At 53.9% G+C, this 15,011-nt stretch overlaps 2 protein-coding genes across 4 annotated transcripts in view; one reads left to right on the top strand and one right to left on the bottom strand.

The window, feature by feature from the left end:
- zgc:194990 (uncharacterized protein LOC568410 homolog) overlaps positions 1-1,750 on the top strand; it is a gene marked incomplete in the record, with an annotated part of 3,114 nt that extends 1,364 nt beyond the window's left edge. Inside the window, 3 exon segments of the mRNA XM_024264465.2 lie at positions 439-465; positions 743-769; positions 897-1,750. Coding sequence (XP_024120233.1) covers positions 439-465; positions 743-769; positions 897-1,456 — 614 coding nt within the window.
- itgb4 (integrin, beta 4) overlaps positions 1,574-15,011 on the bottom strand; it is a 15,092-nt gene continuing 1,654 nt past the window's right edge. The window contains exons 4-41 of one of the 3 annotated variants that reach the window (XM_036217067.1): positions 14,909-15,008; positions 14,635-14,839; positions 14,467-14,563; positions 14,219-14,390; positions 13,634-13,897; positions 13,458-13,547; positions 13,255-13,377; positions 13,016-13,183; positions 12,864-12,940; positions 12,572-12,780; positions 10,827-10,930; positions 10,664-10,759; positions 10,472-10,598; positions 10,284-10,403; positions 9,498-9,616; positions 9,382-9,415; positions 9,104-9,298; positions 8,919-9,016; positions 8,789-8,847; positions 8,687-8,710; positions 8,461-8,609; positions 8,201-8,380; positions 7,913-8,061; positions 7,628-7,832; positions 7,367-7,539; positions 7,122-7,302; positions 6,590-6,727; positions 6,331-6,513; positions 6,090-6,218; positions 4,429-4,572; positions 4,209-4,358; positions 3,991-4,116; positions 3,730-3,879; positions 3,472-3,660; positions 3,244-3,399; positions 2,896-3,060; positions 2,117-2,215; positions 1,574-2,050 (exon numbers count right to left, since the gene is read on the bottom strand). In XM_036217067.1, coding sequence (XP_036072960.1) covers positions 1,920-2,050; positions 2,117-2,215; positions 2,896-3,060; positions 3,244-3,399; positions 3,472-3,660; positions 3,730-3,879; positions 3,991-4,116; positions 4,209-4,358; positions 4,429-4,572; positions 6,090-6,218; positions 6,331-6,513; positions 6,590-6,727; positions 7,122-7,302; positions 7,367-7,539; positions 7,628-7,832; positions 7,913-8,061; positions 8,201-8,380; positions 8,461-8,609; positions 8,687-8,710; positions 8,789-8,847; positions 8,919-9,016; positions 9,104-9,298; positions 9,382-9,415; positions 9,498-9,616; positions 10,284-10,403; positions 10,472-10,598; positions 10,664-10,759; positions 10,827-10,930; positions 12,572-12,780; positions 12,864-12,940; positions 13,016-13,183; positions 13,255-13,377; positions 13,458-13,547; positions 13,634-13,897; positions 14,219-14,390; positions 14,467-14,563; positions 14,635-14,839; positions 14,909-15,008 — 5,278 coding nt within the window. In that variant the 3' untranslated portion in view covers positions 1,574-1,919. Of the gene's footprint in view, positions 2,051-2,116; positions 2,216-2,895; positions 3,061-3,243; positions 3,400-3,471; positions 3,661-3,729; positions 3,880-3,990; positions 4,117-4,208; positions 4,359-4,428; positions 4,573-6,089; positions 6,219-6,330; positions 6,514-6,589; positions 6,728-7,121; positions 7,303-7,366; positions 7,540-7,627; positions 7,833-7,912; positions 8,062-8,200; positions 8,381-8,460; positions 8,610-8,686; positions 8,711-8,788; positions 8,848-8,918; positions 9,017-9,103; positions 9,299-9,381; positions 9,416-9,497; positions 9,617-10,283; positions 10,404-10,471; positions 10,599-10,663; positions 10,760-10,826; positions 10,931-12,571; positions 12,781-12,863; positions 12,941-13,015; positions 13,184-13,254; positions 13,378-13,457; positions 13,548-13,633; positions 13,898-14,218; positions 14,391-14,466; positions 14,564-14,634; positions 14,840-14,908 lie in introns of all 3 variants that reach the window. The other 2 variants (XM_024264463.2, XM_024264464.2) reach the window with 2 other exon arrangements.

The following is a 15,011-nucleotide window of genomic DNA, read 5'->3' as shown; positions in this document are numbered from 1 at the left end:
CACCTGCAGTCTCACCTGACACCTGCAGTCCCACCTGTACACCTCCAGCCTCACCTGTACACCTGCAGCCTCACCTGTACACCTGCAGCCTCACCTGTACACCTGCAGTCTCACCTGTACACCTGCAGCCTCACCTGTACACCTGCAGTCCCACCTGTACACCTCCAGTCTCACCTGTACACCTGCAGCCTCACCTGTACACCTGTACACCTGCAGTCTCACCTGTCCTCACCTGTCTGCTCCCTACATGAACATAGAGAAACATGTTTTCTCTTTCTGAATTCTGATCCTAAATTTGGAACAAAAAGATGAAATGATTGGACATCAGCCTGAATCTTCGTTTGAAGTGACTCTCTCATGAACCTGAGGAAGTGAGAGAGAGTCCAGCAGGTCCTCAGGTGTTCCTGAACCAGCTGATGAGCGTGTGTGTCCTTTCAGATGCGGTTCCTTACGTCCCTCACAGCGGTGAGTTCACATTTATTCACTCCAGAACTAAACGTTTGTCACTGAATGGTTTCCTGAAGGTGACGAGAACATCTCCTCACTGAGGTCGGCGTGCGCCGTATCACTGTTTTCATTCTATCCAGAGAACTTGAAGTATTTATTACTTTGAATATCATCCTCCAGGAGTCAGGAAGAGTCTAAATAAACATTAATGAATATTTTGAATTTGAAGGTTATGCGCTCCGTCTGCGCAGACGCATGCACAGATGATCTTTGACGTTTTCATTTTGTTTTACAGTCTGGAACTGGATCTGTGAAGCAGCAGGTATGAAGTTTGGACTGACTGTTTCCATGGTAACTGCAGTCTGACCTGAACACGTGTGAACACAGTAACATGTCTGAGGAAACGCGCTCACCTGCCCGGAGGTCACCTGACCCGATCTCCTTCACAGATGACGTCCTCCTGGATCCGGACTCGGCCAACCCCAACCTGCTCCTCTCCAGCGACGAGAAGCGCCTGAGGTGCGGCCTGGAGCGCCGCGACGTGTCTCCGTGTCCGCAGCGCTTCGACGGCTGGTGGTGCGCCGTGGGGAGGGAGGGCTACGCCTCCGGGCGCCACTACTGGGAGGTGGAGGTGGGCGAGCGGGACTGGCGTCTGGGCGTGGTCAAAGCGTCGGCCGTCAGGCAGGGCTTCCGGCCTCTGAACGCGGAGACCGGGTACCTGACCCTGCGCCTGGAGAGGGGCTCGGATCTGAAGGCGCTGACGGTGCCCCCCACCCTCCTGCCGAAGCACCTGGCGCCCAGGAAGGTGGGCGTGTACCTGGATTACGAGGAGGGCCAGCTGTCCTTCTACGACGTGGAGAAGCGCTCTCACCTGTTCACCTACAACGAGAGCTTCTCCGAGGAGCTGTTCCCGCTCTTCGGCACGGTGGAGGTGGTCAGGGACCTGGTGGTGAGGGCGGCGGGGGTCAGGGAGCCCTGCCTCTGCCCCGGGCCCTGCCTGTGGACCTGATGGTTCTGATCCACTGGGGTTCACCTGCAGAGAAGCCTTCAGGCGCCTGCTTCAGCCTCCACAGCTTCATCCAAACCCAACCGACTGTAAATATTCAGTCACTCATTGATGCAAAGGTTTTTTTAATTCAAACTTTATTGAGATCAGAGACAGAAGACGATGCATGCTGATGAGACGTGAAGCTCTGTAACCCCTGAGTCTTTCCTCAGATTAACAAACTGCATCCATGACACATTTCTGAAAGCTGTGAATCATTTTCTGTTTTGCTAAAATAAACTTGGTACAAATATTAAATATGTCTGAAGGTAAAAAAGACATTTGAATGTACAAACGGAGCAGAAACTCTCATCCTGAAGGCCGCTCCGCCAGCCTGAAGGCCTGACGGCGTTCAGATTAAAGGTGCTTTGGGATTACCGCGCTGGGATTACGGCGAGCGTTTTCTGCACAGACACCTGAACGCTTCTTAAGACTCGTAGGTCATCTTCCTGGTGACAGACGCCGCCCCCGTCACGCTCCTCTGCACCACCCCGCGGGTGATCTGACGCGTCACCATGGCGCCCGCCTCCGTGTGCCGCGTGGTCATCATCATGCCATCTGTGGGATCGGCAGCTTCAGTCAGCGAGTGCGGCAGTAGAAAAGAGGCGGAGCCTGGAGACCTACCTGAGAAGAAGGCGTCGCTGAGGGCGGTTCCCACCTCTGTGGGCATGTGGAAGACCTCCCTCCTCACAGCGGACTGGCTGCTGAACTGCGACAAAGCGCCTGCAGAGAGACGCGCTCTTTAGATCAGGGGCTCAAACACAGGGGGTCAAAGCCCAAAACACACCTGAGGTCGCGGGCCGGACAGGATAAACGTCAGTGGAACACTCTAAGACTACATTTTTAAAACTTTCAAACTAACTTTTTAACATAATTATGAACTAAATATATAAAGCATTACATGTGATGATAATTTTAGCCAGCAAACTACTGGCTAAATGCCAAAGAAACCTAAAAAAAAGGAAAAACTTAAAAAGTTAGCATGTAGCTAAAAAATAGCTAAACTTCAAAAAAGCCTAAAAATCTGAAAAAACCTAAATTAGCCTAGACAGCTAGCATGTATTAGAAATATTAGCTAAACCTCAAAATAGCCAAAAAATAGTCCAAAAAGCTGCAGAATTACACTTTTTAAACTTAAAACTGTAACTTTTTAACATAATTCTGAATAATAAAAAGGCAGGAATATTATTCCAGAATAAATCAACTTAAACCTTAAATAACTTTCTATTTTTTCCTCTCCATAAAAATATATTTTGTTAAAATTATACAAGTTAGAAATGAGCTCAAGATAACATCGGGTCATTAATATCAATAAAATAAAATGATCTGGAGGGCCGGATCCGGCCCCTGGGCCTCGACTTTGACACGTGTGTTCTAACGAGTGACGTAACGAGTCAGCTGACCTGCGTCCTGAGACTCGATGGTGATGATGCCCTCCCGCTCGGGTCCGAAGCCCTCGGTGGTCCGGGCCTGGACCTTGAACTTGTAGGGGATGTTCTCAGTGAGGTCCTGGACCGTCAGGCTAGTCTCGGCGCTGTCGCCGCTCACCTGGAAGGAGCGCAGGTCACCTGGAGGGAACAGGAAGCGAGGCGCAGATGTTTAACCACGCAGATGGGCATGGAGGTGGGAGTGTGATGGTTTGGGGTTGAGGCTCTGGAGCTCGGTGGCGGCTGTTGCTGCAGCTTTAGGTTCAGGGATACTTTTAGCGGATGCTGGTGAACAAACCCGAAGGAGCCCAGACCACTGCTCACCTCCGCCGTGCAGCTGCTCACAGCTCACCACGTATCCCAGGATGCGCCCGTTGGGTTGGCGGGGTTTTTCCCAGCTGAGCTGCAGCGACTCGGGGCTCAGGGCGGTGAACACCAGGGGGCCCGGCGCGCTGGGGGTGCTAAGGGTGAAGGAGGAGCCTGCAGAGACACGAGGAGGATCAGCACGTCTCCATGACGACCAGGCAGAGCTACGGTGGGGCGGGGCGGCACCTGGCACGGGGCTGAGGGGGCTGCTGGGGTCCACGGCCGACTCGATGGTGATGACCCCCTCCCTCTCCGGACCCCAGCCCTCCTCGCTCTGAGCCTTCACCTTGAACAGGTAGGAGTGGTTGGGCAGCAGGTCGTGGATCACCACCGAGTTCTCCGCCGGGTTGGTGACGTTGATCCGCTTCAGTTCTCCTGCACGAGGAGGTGGGAGTGAGGAGCGCCGCGGGTGGGCCGCGGGGGGCGCTGAGGGGGTGCACCTACCTCCACTCAGCAGCTGGTACAGCACGCAGTAACTCAGGACGGGCTTCTCGCAGAGCGGCTCCTGCCAGCTGACCCGGAGGGCCGTCGGACCCAGAGCGGAGAACACCAGCCGGCTGGGGGTGTCAGGCACCCCAGGAGAGACCCGGGCCTCTGAGGAGACAAACCCCATTACAGGAGCCTTTCAGAACCCGACCCCTCAGGCAGAAGCAGAACCACGCGGCCCACAGAGCGGCGCCCCCATGCGGGTCTCTGCAGACTCACCCTGCAGGACCCGGTCCAGACTGAACAGAGCTTCGCTAACGTCACGCGCCGGGCCCCGGACCGCGGCGCTCTGGCTGAAGCCGAACTGGTTCTGGGAGCTCTGCATCGCAGCCGAGCTGAAGCCACCTGCGGGCGCGGCGAGCGGGGGAGGGGAAGGGACAGAGCTGCAGTCAGCACAGCCCCCACCCGGCAGACTCATGCATGACTCCCAGTCTTACCGAAGTCCATGAACCCGCCGGGGGCGTCGCCCATCACGATGGAGTCCCGAATGTTCTCCTCCACGCCGCCTCGGGTCTCCAGGTGCCTCCTCATCACCACCTCGGTGGCGTGCGCTCCTCCTGCGACTCCTACCTGCCTGATGGCGCCTCCTGCAGGAGCAGAGGGGGAGGAGTCAGATCTTCGTCCCGGCCACACCCACGTTCAGGGCACCGCACTCACCTGACCCGGTGAAGTAGGTGGTGCTTGTGTCGGTGGTGAAGGAGGTGCCGGCTCCTCTGTAGGTGGAGCTCAGGGTGGACATGGGGGAGGACGATGCCGACAGGTTGCGTGTCGTTGACCCCCCAGGAAGGAGGAAGCTGTGATCTGTGGAGGAAGACAGACAGAGGTTAACGGAGCGGGTTCTGAAGACCCCCCCCGGGATCCTAGAGGTTCTGATAACGTTGTGGATCTGAATCCACCAACAGACAGGAAGACAAACCCGGGACGGTCTAACGCCGGTTCTGTTCTGCAGGTTCTAACGCTCTAACGTTTGATGAACAAATAAAAATGGAACCGGGCTCAGAACATCTGACTGAAGCTGACATTCTTCATCCGACCCCCCAGGGAGGAGGAGGAGGCTGAGCTGCTCCTCCTTCACTCGTCTGACTAAAACATTTTCTCACAAAACAGAAAAAGTTCTGGAAACTTCAGCACAGCTGGAAGCAAGAAGCCCCCCCCCACCCCCCGTGGAGACTCCATCAGAAAAAACATTTATCCTTAACAACCCCCCCACCTGCAGAAAGCTTAGAGCCCCCCAGCTCAACAGAGACAGGTCCCCGGAAAGCCTCCCTCTGATCATCAACTGGAGGCGGGGCAGTTGATGCCTCTCAGTGGGGGGGGGGCAGTAGAGCAAATGAGGAAAATATGAGGGGGGGTCCTCGCTGAAAACACGGCGGCCGGTGGCGTGGATGCCGCGGTCTTCACCTGGCAGAGGCGCGTGGGCGGAGCCGGGCTGGGGGGGGTCCTCGGCGCTGGTCTCCGTGTCGGTGCTGAGCCGGTTGGGGATGACCTCCACCCGCTGCCTCCAGGACACCTGGCGGAGGTCCAGCTCCGACCCCACCAGCTGAACGTGCTTCCAGCCTTCAGAGCGGCGGGGCGGAGACGGCAGAGAGACACGGGTCAACGTGCGCCTCCAGGGGGAGGAGCCAAAAGCAAAGAAGGTGGGGGGCAGAACCTTTAGCCCCTGATAAGGTCAAACGCTTTAAGGTGGAGTGGCGCCCCAGTGACCGTCTGCGCGGCAGCGCCGCATCTCTGTTTTCACACACGCTGAAATAAACATGGATTCCATTGCTCGTCACCATGACGACAGTCTTTTTTTAGAGCATTGTTCACGTCGCTCAGACTGAACCTTTACCCAACCTCACAGCCACACCCATTCCTAACTGAGCCCGCCCACATTTACTGCAAAGGTAAACCGATTGGCTAGAGTTGCACAGCAAAACTGAATAGATCAAAAGTGATGGACATTCCCCAAACAAAACCCATTTTACACAGTACCAGTAGTTTCATATGCAGTGGTACTGGTACCAACTTGGTTTTGGTTCCCATCTTTAGTTAGAACGGGGTTGTACATGTCTCACTGAGCTCTGTAAAAACAGCTACCGGACTAATGGGTAAACATCAGCCACAGAACAGTTCAGGTGAGATCTTTGGTTGCTTTGGTGTAAGAAACTCGCCATCCGGAGATCCCGACTGGTGGTCGGAGGTTTAAGTGGAACAAAAAAAGTGAGACACTGAACTATTACGTTAAAATTGTTTCGGCCAGCTTTAAAATCAATACAAGTATTGCTAAATGAAATACCTCTCCACAAATAAGAACAAGTGGAGGGGGCGGGACTCACCGTCACCAGAGATGCTTGGCGCCTTTGAGCTGGAGGGAGATCTCAGCATATCGCTGCTGTACATCAGGAACTTGTCGTACTCCTCGCCTTCCTCAGCATCCACGATGGGAACGTCAGGAATGATGGGAACTAAAAAGAAAGTGGTCTGGAGTAAGAGTGGCTCAGGACCAGGACTATCAACAGAGAATCCGGACTCTCAGTAGAGCATCAGGACTCTCAGCAGGAGTTCCTCCAGACTCACTGGACAGAGGTCTGGTGGGCTGCGATGCCAGGTTGATGGTGGCGTCTTTAAAGGGCCCCCAGCCCATCCTGTTCTGGGCACGGACTTTGTACTGGTACGTCTGGGCAATCTGGAGGTTCTCGATCAGCAGCATCCTCTTCTTGGGATTGTCGATCATCACTTTCTTTACAGCTCCCACCGGTCCTGCGGGGCGAGAAGAAGTCTCGGGTCAGAGGAGGTTCGAGCCACCAGCAGGCTGGACTGTGCAGCTTCTTCTCACTCTGATTGTCGTCGATGGGGGTGTAGAAGACCTCATAGGCTGTGATGACACCGTTGGTCTCTGCAGGCTCCGCCCAGCTGACCTGAGTGACGGTGGGACTGATGACTGTGAAGGCCAAGCGACCCGGTTCTCCAGGGACTGAAGGAGACCAGGGAGACCAAAGGAGAAGGATGACCGCAGGCGCCAGTGAAGAGGCTATCAAGTTAATGTCACAGCTGGAACATAACAAGATTTTGGATTGACAGGACTTCTAGATCAGGGGTGTGCAACCTGCGACTTCAGAGCCACATGTGACTCTTTTACTGTTAAAGGTTGCCAACCCCTGATCTAGATGAAGGGAGTCTTGTCCTTTCAGTAACCCCGAATCTGTTCTTCTAGTGTTCTGTTTGCTCCTGAGAGAAGAGCCACCACGTGTTTGGTCCGGATGACTTCATCTAATCGAAGGATTTCAGGAGGTATTACTCCTCCTCTCGTTGTGTTTTCTGATCTTGAGGGAAGTCCAGAAACATCTATGATGATCATAAAGCCTCACCGTCCTCCAGCGTTTGGCAGGGAACCATGTTGGACTCGTATCCGTCTCCGAAGGCGTTGTAGGCGCAGACCTTCATCTCATAGTCGCAGTACGGGTACAGGTTGGTCAGCTCCGCCTGAGGACTCTGGACCTCCAGGATATCCGCGTTTTGCTCTTTGTCTCCGTAGATCCAGTACTTCACCTGGAACGACAGAAGGAGAGTTCAGGGTTTGAAGAACTGGTCTGAGTCTGACGCTTGGGGTTACCTTGTATCCCATGGGGTTTCCAGGTGGGGGATCCCAGTTCAGGCGGATGTTCCTTGATCCAGTGGCCCTGGCCGTCACGTTTTCTGGAGAAGGAAGGTAAGCACCAGGCGAGGTGGCCTTCGGACTGACGTAACCCATCTGCTGAGGAGCCTGCTGGGGAGTCTGGGATATTTCTGAGGATAAAGAGGAGGTGTCAGTGTCTTCTTAAAGCTCCGCTATCTCCTCCCCTGACAGTGACGGGTCAGGCTCCGCCTCTTTCACCTGGGGTGTCTGTGATGGTCACGGTGGTTTTGGGATGGTGCCCCAGCTTGGCCCCCTGCTGTGGGTTTCTGAGGTCCACCACAAACTGCCGAAGCTGCCTGTCCATCAAGCTGTCTGCCTCTTTCAGCTCCAGCAGGGAGACTGAGATTAACTTCTGGGTCTCCCCAGGACCAAAGAGCAGCTGTCCATCTGTGGCCACGTAGTCCTGCAGTCCCAACAGACAAACGAGCTTAATGGCGCCTCCCACTGGTAGGACAGACTTCATACACAGAGGGGCCCCCCCACCTTATTTTCCTTGGCGGTGAGGTCTCGGGTGCTGTAGGAGACCTGGGAGTGTCCGTCCATCTTGATGTCTCTGATGACGGGGATGTTGACCACCCTCTCCAGCCGGCTGCAGCTGTAGCCCGACTGAAGGAAGGAGAAGATGCTGGAAACTGAGGAGAAGAGAGGCAGCCTCAGAGGGGGGAACAAATCTTTCTGACCCCCCCAAACATGTATGTAGGTCTTTGAGGCGGTCCCTCATCTCGGTGCTCCAGGTCAGCCTGGTCTTCACATGGTCCACCCCCCCCTCACCATGCTCTTTGACGATAGTGATGTTAACCAGACGTTTTCCGATCTCTGCGATTCCCAGCGGCACGTCGGTGGCCTCCACCCGCAGCACCTTCTTGTCGTCGTCCTGCTCTTTGGTGAAGAGTGGCACGTGGACGTCCACCATCTCCACGCCCTCCTGGAACTCCACCGCCCCCGCCGCCTCTGCAGCAGGAGAACAAAAGCCGGTCAGGAGCATGGACGGCAGCACAGAGGGCAACAGTAATCGTGACCCCCCCACGCACCCCGGTCTGTGGCCACAGTGTAGTATCCAGGCACCACTTTCAGGTCGCGGAAGCGTCCGCACTGGACGTTCTTCTCTGTGAGTTTGACGATGTCCTTAAAGCTGCAGCGAGGGGCGGACAGCACCGTGTCCACGATGATGTAGTCCTTCCTGGAGGGTGGGGGGACACAGAAGTCTGACTAAAGTGATCTTGAGAATCTCCAGGATATCCTGAACCGGGATGTTACCTTTTCCCAGGGTTCGTCTGTGACCTGGAGGAAACAAACGAGCGTCAGTTTGTGACCAGCAGACTACCTAGAGCGGGTTCTAGGGGGTGGGGGGCACCTCACCTGAAGGAGGTCTCCTTCACCCTGTGGGCTGCTGGAATGTCCTTGTACACGTCATTCAGCTGAGGACAGAGGAGTGGGTTGTGGTGAAATGCTCTTTGGTGGGAGGAGCCTAAGAGGTAATGGCGCTCACGTTTTCAGAGACTTCTCTCCTGAGTTGCTCCGCCTCCATTGGCTCATCCCAGGACTCGTCGAAGATGCGGTTGAGCCGTAGGGAGATGGGGAAGTTGACTGCAGAGGGTCAAAGGAAGCAGATTAGGAGGTTTTTCAAAGTAAGAGCCCCTACAGCTGGTGACACCTCATCACCAGGACACTCACTCATCTCTTGGCTGTTGGGCGTGGCCAGAGCGGCGGGATGATCCGGCTCCCGGTGAACGTTGTCCGTCACTTTCCAGCGGACCACATCGGGCCCCTTCAGAGGACCGGTCCTCACCATGGGGGTGTCTGCGTGGTCTGAGGTCAAGGTGGACTGGTGAAAGAAATACTCGTCCTCCTTGAAGCCCACCATACGACCTGGAGAGACGACAGCAGGAGGTCACCCTCACAGACCGCGGCGGAGGGGCTGTGATGTCACAGTCACATGACCGGTGTCTTACCCCTCCTACAGCAGGGCAGCAGGGCCAGGCAGCTCTGTGTGAAGACAGACAGAAGATGATTAGAGGGAGGCCAAAGCGCCGTCTGTCCGTCCGTCTGCCTTCAGGTGTGACGGTACCTGCCAGCAGGAGGCGCAGCAGGCGCAGTATTTCCAGCAGCAGAGCAGCAGCAGTGCCAGCAGCAGGAGGAGGAACAGCAGGAGCGGGAGCAGCCAGAGGAGGCCACCAGGAGGACATTCTGAGGGGTCAAAGCAAAGCGTTGGTTGGAGGCTCACCTGTTCAGTCGGATGCGTCTCAACCAAAGAGCTCCGACACGAGGATGTGTTCAACAGGACAGAACTTCTGTATGTTTTTTATGTCAAAACTCCACCCAGAAATAAGACATCTCCACGTATCAAACATTCCTCATGGACACTCAGACCCCCATGAGCGCTTCCTGCTCCTGCGCGCTCACGTTTGATCCTCTGCGAGCAGAAAAAGTCCTCGCGCTTGACAGACTGTCTACTTCCACGTGGGTGAGCTGCTCCTTATGACACTCAGTGAGCGCACGCACAGACTCTAGCTCTGCTCGCGGACAAACTTTCTGCCCACAACTGAAAAAGAGTTTTGACAAATGGGGGCGGAGACAGAGGGTTACCTTAGTTTGGGGTTTGGTAGTCTTAGTTTGGGGGCTTTGTTTGTTTGTTTTCTTTAGGTAGTTTTGGTTCGGAGGAGCTGCTGACTCTGACGGTCGACATGCTGGATCAGCAGTCTCCATGACTTATTTTATGTTAGCCAAGAAGCCACCATAGAGAGATCAAAGAGACACGTGTGGATCTGGAGCTGCAGGTTGCTGACCGCTGGTCTGGGGCACCATACAGCCCAGACAGGATCTCAGGTTTTTCAACCTCCTCCTCGTTTCTCACCTTTGTCTTTGAGCATCTGGATCAGCAGCTCCTTGGAGGAGGGCTGGGTTTCCACCGTGTACCTGAACGTGCAGTCGTCATCTTCATCGCGGAAGCTGCAGGAATCCATGACCTTCTGGCCTGAAAGTAGACAAAGCTTTTCAGAGCAGCTCAGCGTCAGCCTGCAGGCTCCGCCCCCTGATGCTTACGCTCTTTCAGCTCGTCCACCAGCTCCACCTTGAACACACACTCGTCGCACTTGTCCTTTTCCTCGCCTGTCTTCCAGGCTTTGCACTGAGCGCACTTCTTGGAGCCGTCGCAGGCGCCCAGCTGGAACTGAAGCGGGAGGTTAGAGCAGGAGCTTCAGAGCAGACTATCTCTGCAGGTGACAGGAAGCTCACCTGAAAGCTCGGCTCGCAGGTCACCGTCAGGTCCGCGCTGGAGTTCGAACAGGTGCAGCGGCCGCACTCGCACGTCCCAAGCCCGCTGCAGATGCCCTGAAACACACAGGGATGTTAGAGGGGCGGGGCCATGGAAACCGCTAACCCTGGTGGGGGCTCTCACCCCTCTGCTGTCCACACAGGTCTGGTTGCTCTTGGTGCAATCGCAGGCGTCGCCCTCCCATCCTTCGGTGCAGGCGCAGCGCCCCATCACGCAGGAGCCGCGGTCTGGGCGGGGTCAAAGGCAGACATATGTAATCGATTTTGTTTTGATGCCGTTTCTGTACTCTGACCATTCAATGGTTGCTAAGAAACCACGATTTAACCCTTTGACACCTGAGGCGTCGCCGGTGACACTTAAAGACAAAACATGCTGTAATTACAGTGAATCAAAGAACACTTTGACACTGAGTTAAAGGGTAAGAGCAAATAATCCAAGAGATTAGATCACGTGTCAAAGTCGAGGCCCGGGGGCCGGATCTGGCTCTCCAGGTAATTTCATCCAGATCCTCCAGGTCATTCTATGTTATTGTTCTTAATGACCCGATGTTATCTTGTGCTTATTTCTAACTTGTATAATTCTTTTTTTTTTTCATCTTCTTGTCCGCTTCTTCCCTTTCGGGGTCGCGGGGGTGCCGGAGCCTAACCCGGCTGCTGAAGGGCGAAGGCGGGGTTCACCTGGACAGGTCTCCAGTCTGTCTCAGGGCCTCAATCACACACATTCACTCTCACATTCACACCTAGGGGCAATTTAGAGTCACCAATGAACCCATGAAGCATGTTTTTGGACGGTGGGAGGAACGCCACACATGCACGGGGAGAACGTGCACACTCCACACAGAAAGGTCCCAGCTGGGATTCGAACCGGTGTGAGGCAAGAGCGCTAACCACTGCACCACCATGACGCCCTAGTAAAATGTTGACAAAATCTATTTTCATGGAGAGTAAAATATTGAAAGTTATTTAAGGTTTAAGTTGATTTATTCTGGAATAATATTCCTGCCTTTTTATTATTCAGAATTATGTTAAAAAGTTACAGTTTTAAAGTTTTAAAAATTGTCATTCTGCAGCTTTTTGGAATATTTTGTCATTTACTAAGATTTTTAGGCTATTTTGGAGTTTAGCTAAAAGTTCAGCTACATGCTAGCTGTTTTGGCTAATTTAGGCTTTTTAAAGTTTTTTAGGCTACTTTGGAGTTTAGCTAATATTTACATGCTAGCTTTTCTGCTAATTTAGGCATTTTTTGTTTTAGATTTTTTGTCCATTTTTGTGTTTGGCTAATATTTCAGTTACACACTAGTTTGGGCTAATTTAGGCTTTTCTTCAGTTTTTTAAGCTATTTTGAAGTTTAGCTACCCTATTTTTTTAGCTACATGCTAGCTGTTTTGGTTAGTTTTTTTTTGTTTGTTTTTAATTTTTAATTTATTTCTTTTTACGTTTTTCAGGCTCACTTGGCATTTAGCTAATATTTAAGCGGCCTATCAGCTTCAGTGTTTTTAGCTATCAATTTCAGCATCTTCAGCGGCCAAATTCATCTTACAGCATTCACATTAGCTAATCGCAGGTAATGTTATATATCTAGCTCATAATAATGTTAAAAAGTTACGTTTTTAAAGTTCTAAAAATGTAGTTTTAGAGTGTTCAGTAAATGTTTATGCGGTTCGGCCCGCGACCTAAAGTGTGTTTTGGATTTTGCCCCCTTGTGAGATTGAGTTTGACACCCCTGGATTAGAGTCATCGTTTCTGAGGAAGGAGTGAAACCTTTGCGTAAAAATGTTGGGAAATCTAAATGTATTTTCCCAACAGGGATCTCATATAATGAAAAAACAATGGGGTCCAGTATAGAACCCTGGGGGACACCACGCGTACCGTTGCAGAGGAAGCCGCCGCGTCTCTGGCACTGCGTCCGGTCGTACTGGCAGAACGGGCCCTCGAACTGCTCGGGGTTGTAGCACACGCAGGTTCCACACGGCTGACAGTCGCCGCGGCCCGAGCACGGCTGCGTCATGCCGGGGCCTATGCACTGGTTGGCGTCCAGAGCAGAATCTGCCGTTGAACAGTTGCAGAAGTTTCCGAGCCTGAAGGAGAAAGGAAGAGACTCAGATCCGAGCAGAAGCTTCCTGTTCCTTGCTTGTCCAGATGTCCTCGGTCAGAGACTCACCAGCCGTCATGGCACTGACACTTCCCGCACACCAGGTCGCCATTTCTGTGGCATCTGTCCGACTTTTTGATGGGATTCTGCGGGAAACATCTGCGCATGAGTCCACCATAACAGTCAGCCAGAAGAGTCCAGCTCAGGCACACAAAGCTGACCTGCTCACAGGCACAGGTTGGACACAGCACGGAGGCCTTGACGCTCACGGCGGCGTTGAAGGTTGTGGGTTTGACCCTCATGGTCCCCTCCTTATCACTTGGATTCATCTTGCAGACAGGCTCCTTGTCCACGGTTCTCTGGGCCTTCAGAAGCATCTTGAACTTTCCCTTTGGGGCAAACGAGAACGCAGTCAGCACCTCCTCAGCTCCACCTGTTCAGGAGGTGCTCAGAAACCTACTATCATCCCGGGCTCAAACTGGAAGTCTCCATATTCTGCCACTGCTCCACTGGTGCTCAGGAACTGAGCCTCGAAGGCTTTGGGTCTCTCCTCAGCACGGATGCTCATTTTGGAGCGAATACTCTGGAAGGCCAGAAAGGTAAGACAGAGGAACGTTTTCCAACCACCCACCCCGACAGACGGCGCCCCCTGCAGGCTCTTACCTTGAAGGCCTCCTCCATGACCTGCAGGATGTTGGAGGAGTCGTCCTGAAGCAGCCCCACCTCAGCGATGGGGAAGTACTTTTCCAGTTTCTGCAGACAAATTCCAGAAAAGCAGAAGGTTCAGTGACCGACGCCTCAGTCCGGAGCCGAGCCCTGAACACCTGACGGCCACAGACCTCGTAGTAGGAGTAGGAGTAGTTTGTGACGGCGAAGATGGGGATGATGTTGTGCTTTCCCAGCAGGCGGACCAGCGTGGGGATGGAGGGGTAGTCCTGGCTGGTTTCATGGGTGTACTTGCCCTGCTTATCCAGGTGGCACTGCTCGTCGTTTCGTGGGAGGATGCCGGACAGGACGTTGACGCCGTCGGCCTCGTAGTGAAAGGCCGACTCAGTGGAGAAGACCAGGAGGTGTGTGCTGTGCTGACGCCATCCGATCTTCTCCTGCAGGAGGAGAACGGAGGCAGAAGGAAGGCATCAAGACAAAGAACCTGGAGGTGGACGAGACCGGACAGGTCCTCAATCTGGGAGTATTTTGTCGGCAGTTACAGTAGCTCCAGACGGAGAGCCGAGAAAAAAACTGCTGCTTAAATGAAAGATTCAAGCAGAGAACAGATGGAGGTCGACTCTCCATCCCAGAGAGAAGAAGCTCTAATCAAGGACAAACAGGAGAGGATGCAGCCGAAGCATCGTCTCTTGTGTTATCACACACATTGATCTCTGACTGGTTGTCGGATGGGGCCGGATCCCCTCAGACTCACTGACCCCGCACACCGCCGCCTGCAGGATGGCATCAAAGCCTCCTTCGGGAGCGTCCAGGTTCCCGGAGATCCTCTCCTTCTGCAGCTCTTGCTGGAAGTAGCTCACGTTGTTCGTTAGCTTGATGACGCTCTGGAAGGCGAAGGGGGGGTCGCTCTGGGGCCACGGCTCCTTCAGCCTGCAGAGAAGGGGGGGTCACAGGGTGAGGAGGAGGAGGGGCTTGATTCCTGGATCCTTCGTGTCGTCTGTCTCACTTTGCGGGCCTCATGTCGGTTTGGGGCTCGATCACTTTGTCCACAAACTTCCCGAAGCCGATGGTGTAGTCATCAGACAGCCGCTCCACCAGCTTAGCTGCAGAAGATCGCACCTGTTTCAGCCTCAGAGCTCCTCCCAGTCACCGTCTCACCTGGACACCTGCTCACCCAGTTCCTCCCCCATCTTCTTCAAGTTGCTCAGATCGTCAGCCATGGAGTTGGAGAAGTCCATGAGGATGTAGAGATCCAGAGGACCTTTTTTTGGAGCAAAGACCTCCACGTTCAGGAGCCTCTCCTCGCCGGGGAGGAGCGACACGGTCACCTGCTGCGGCGACACCTGGGACTGCTGCAGACTCATTTCGATCTTCTGGTTCTGTGAGGAGGACGACAGAATCAAGTCGAGTCTGAGGTTCAGCAGAGGAACCTGCAGATGAAGACCCACCTGGTCGATGGACATGCTGCCCTCTTTCGTGATGATGGCCGACTTCCTGCAGCCAAAGGCCAGGATGTTCACATAGAGATCACAGCGGGGGCCGCTGAAGACC

Source organism: Oryzias melastigma, linkage group LG19 (genome assembly GCF_002922805.2).
Source record: "Oryzias melastigma strain HK-1 linkage group LG19, ASM292280v2, whole genome shotgun sequence".
NCBI lineage: Eukaryota > Metazoa > Chordata > Actinopteri > Beloniformes > Adrianichthyidae > Oryzias > Oryzias melastigma.
Note: the sequence above shows the minus strand (reverse complement) of the source record. Positions and strands in the feature narration are given on the sequence as shown.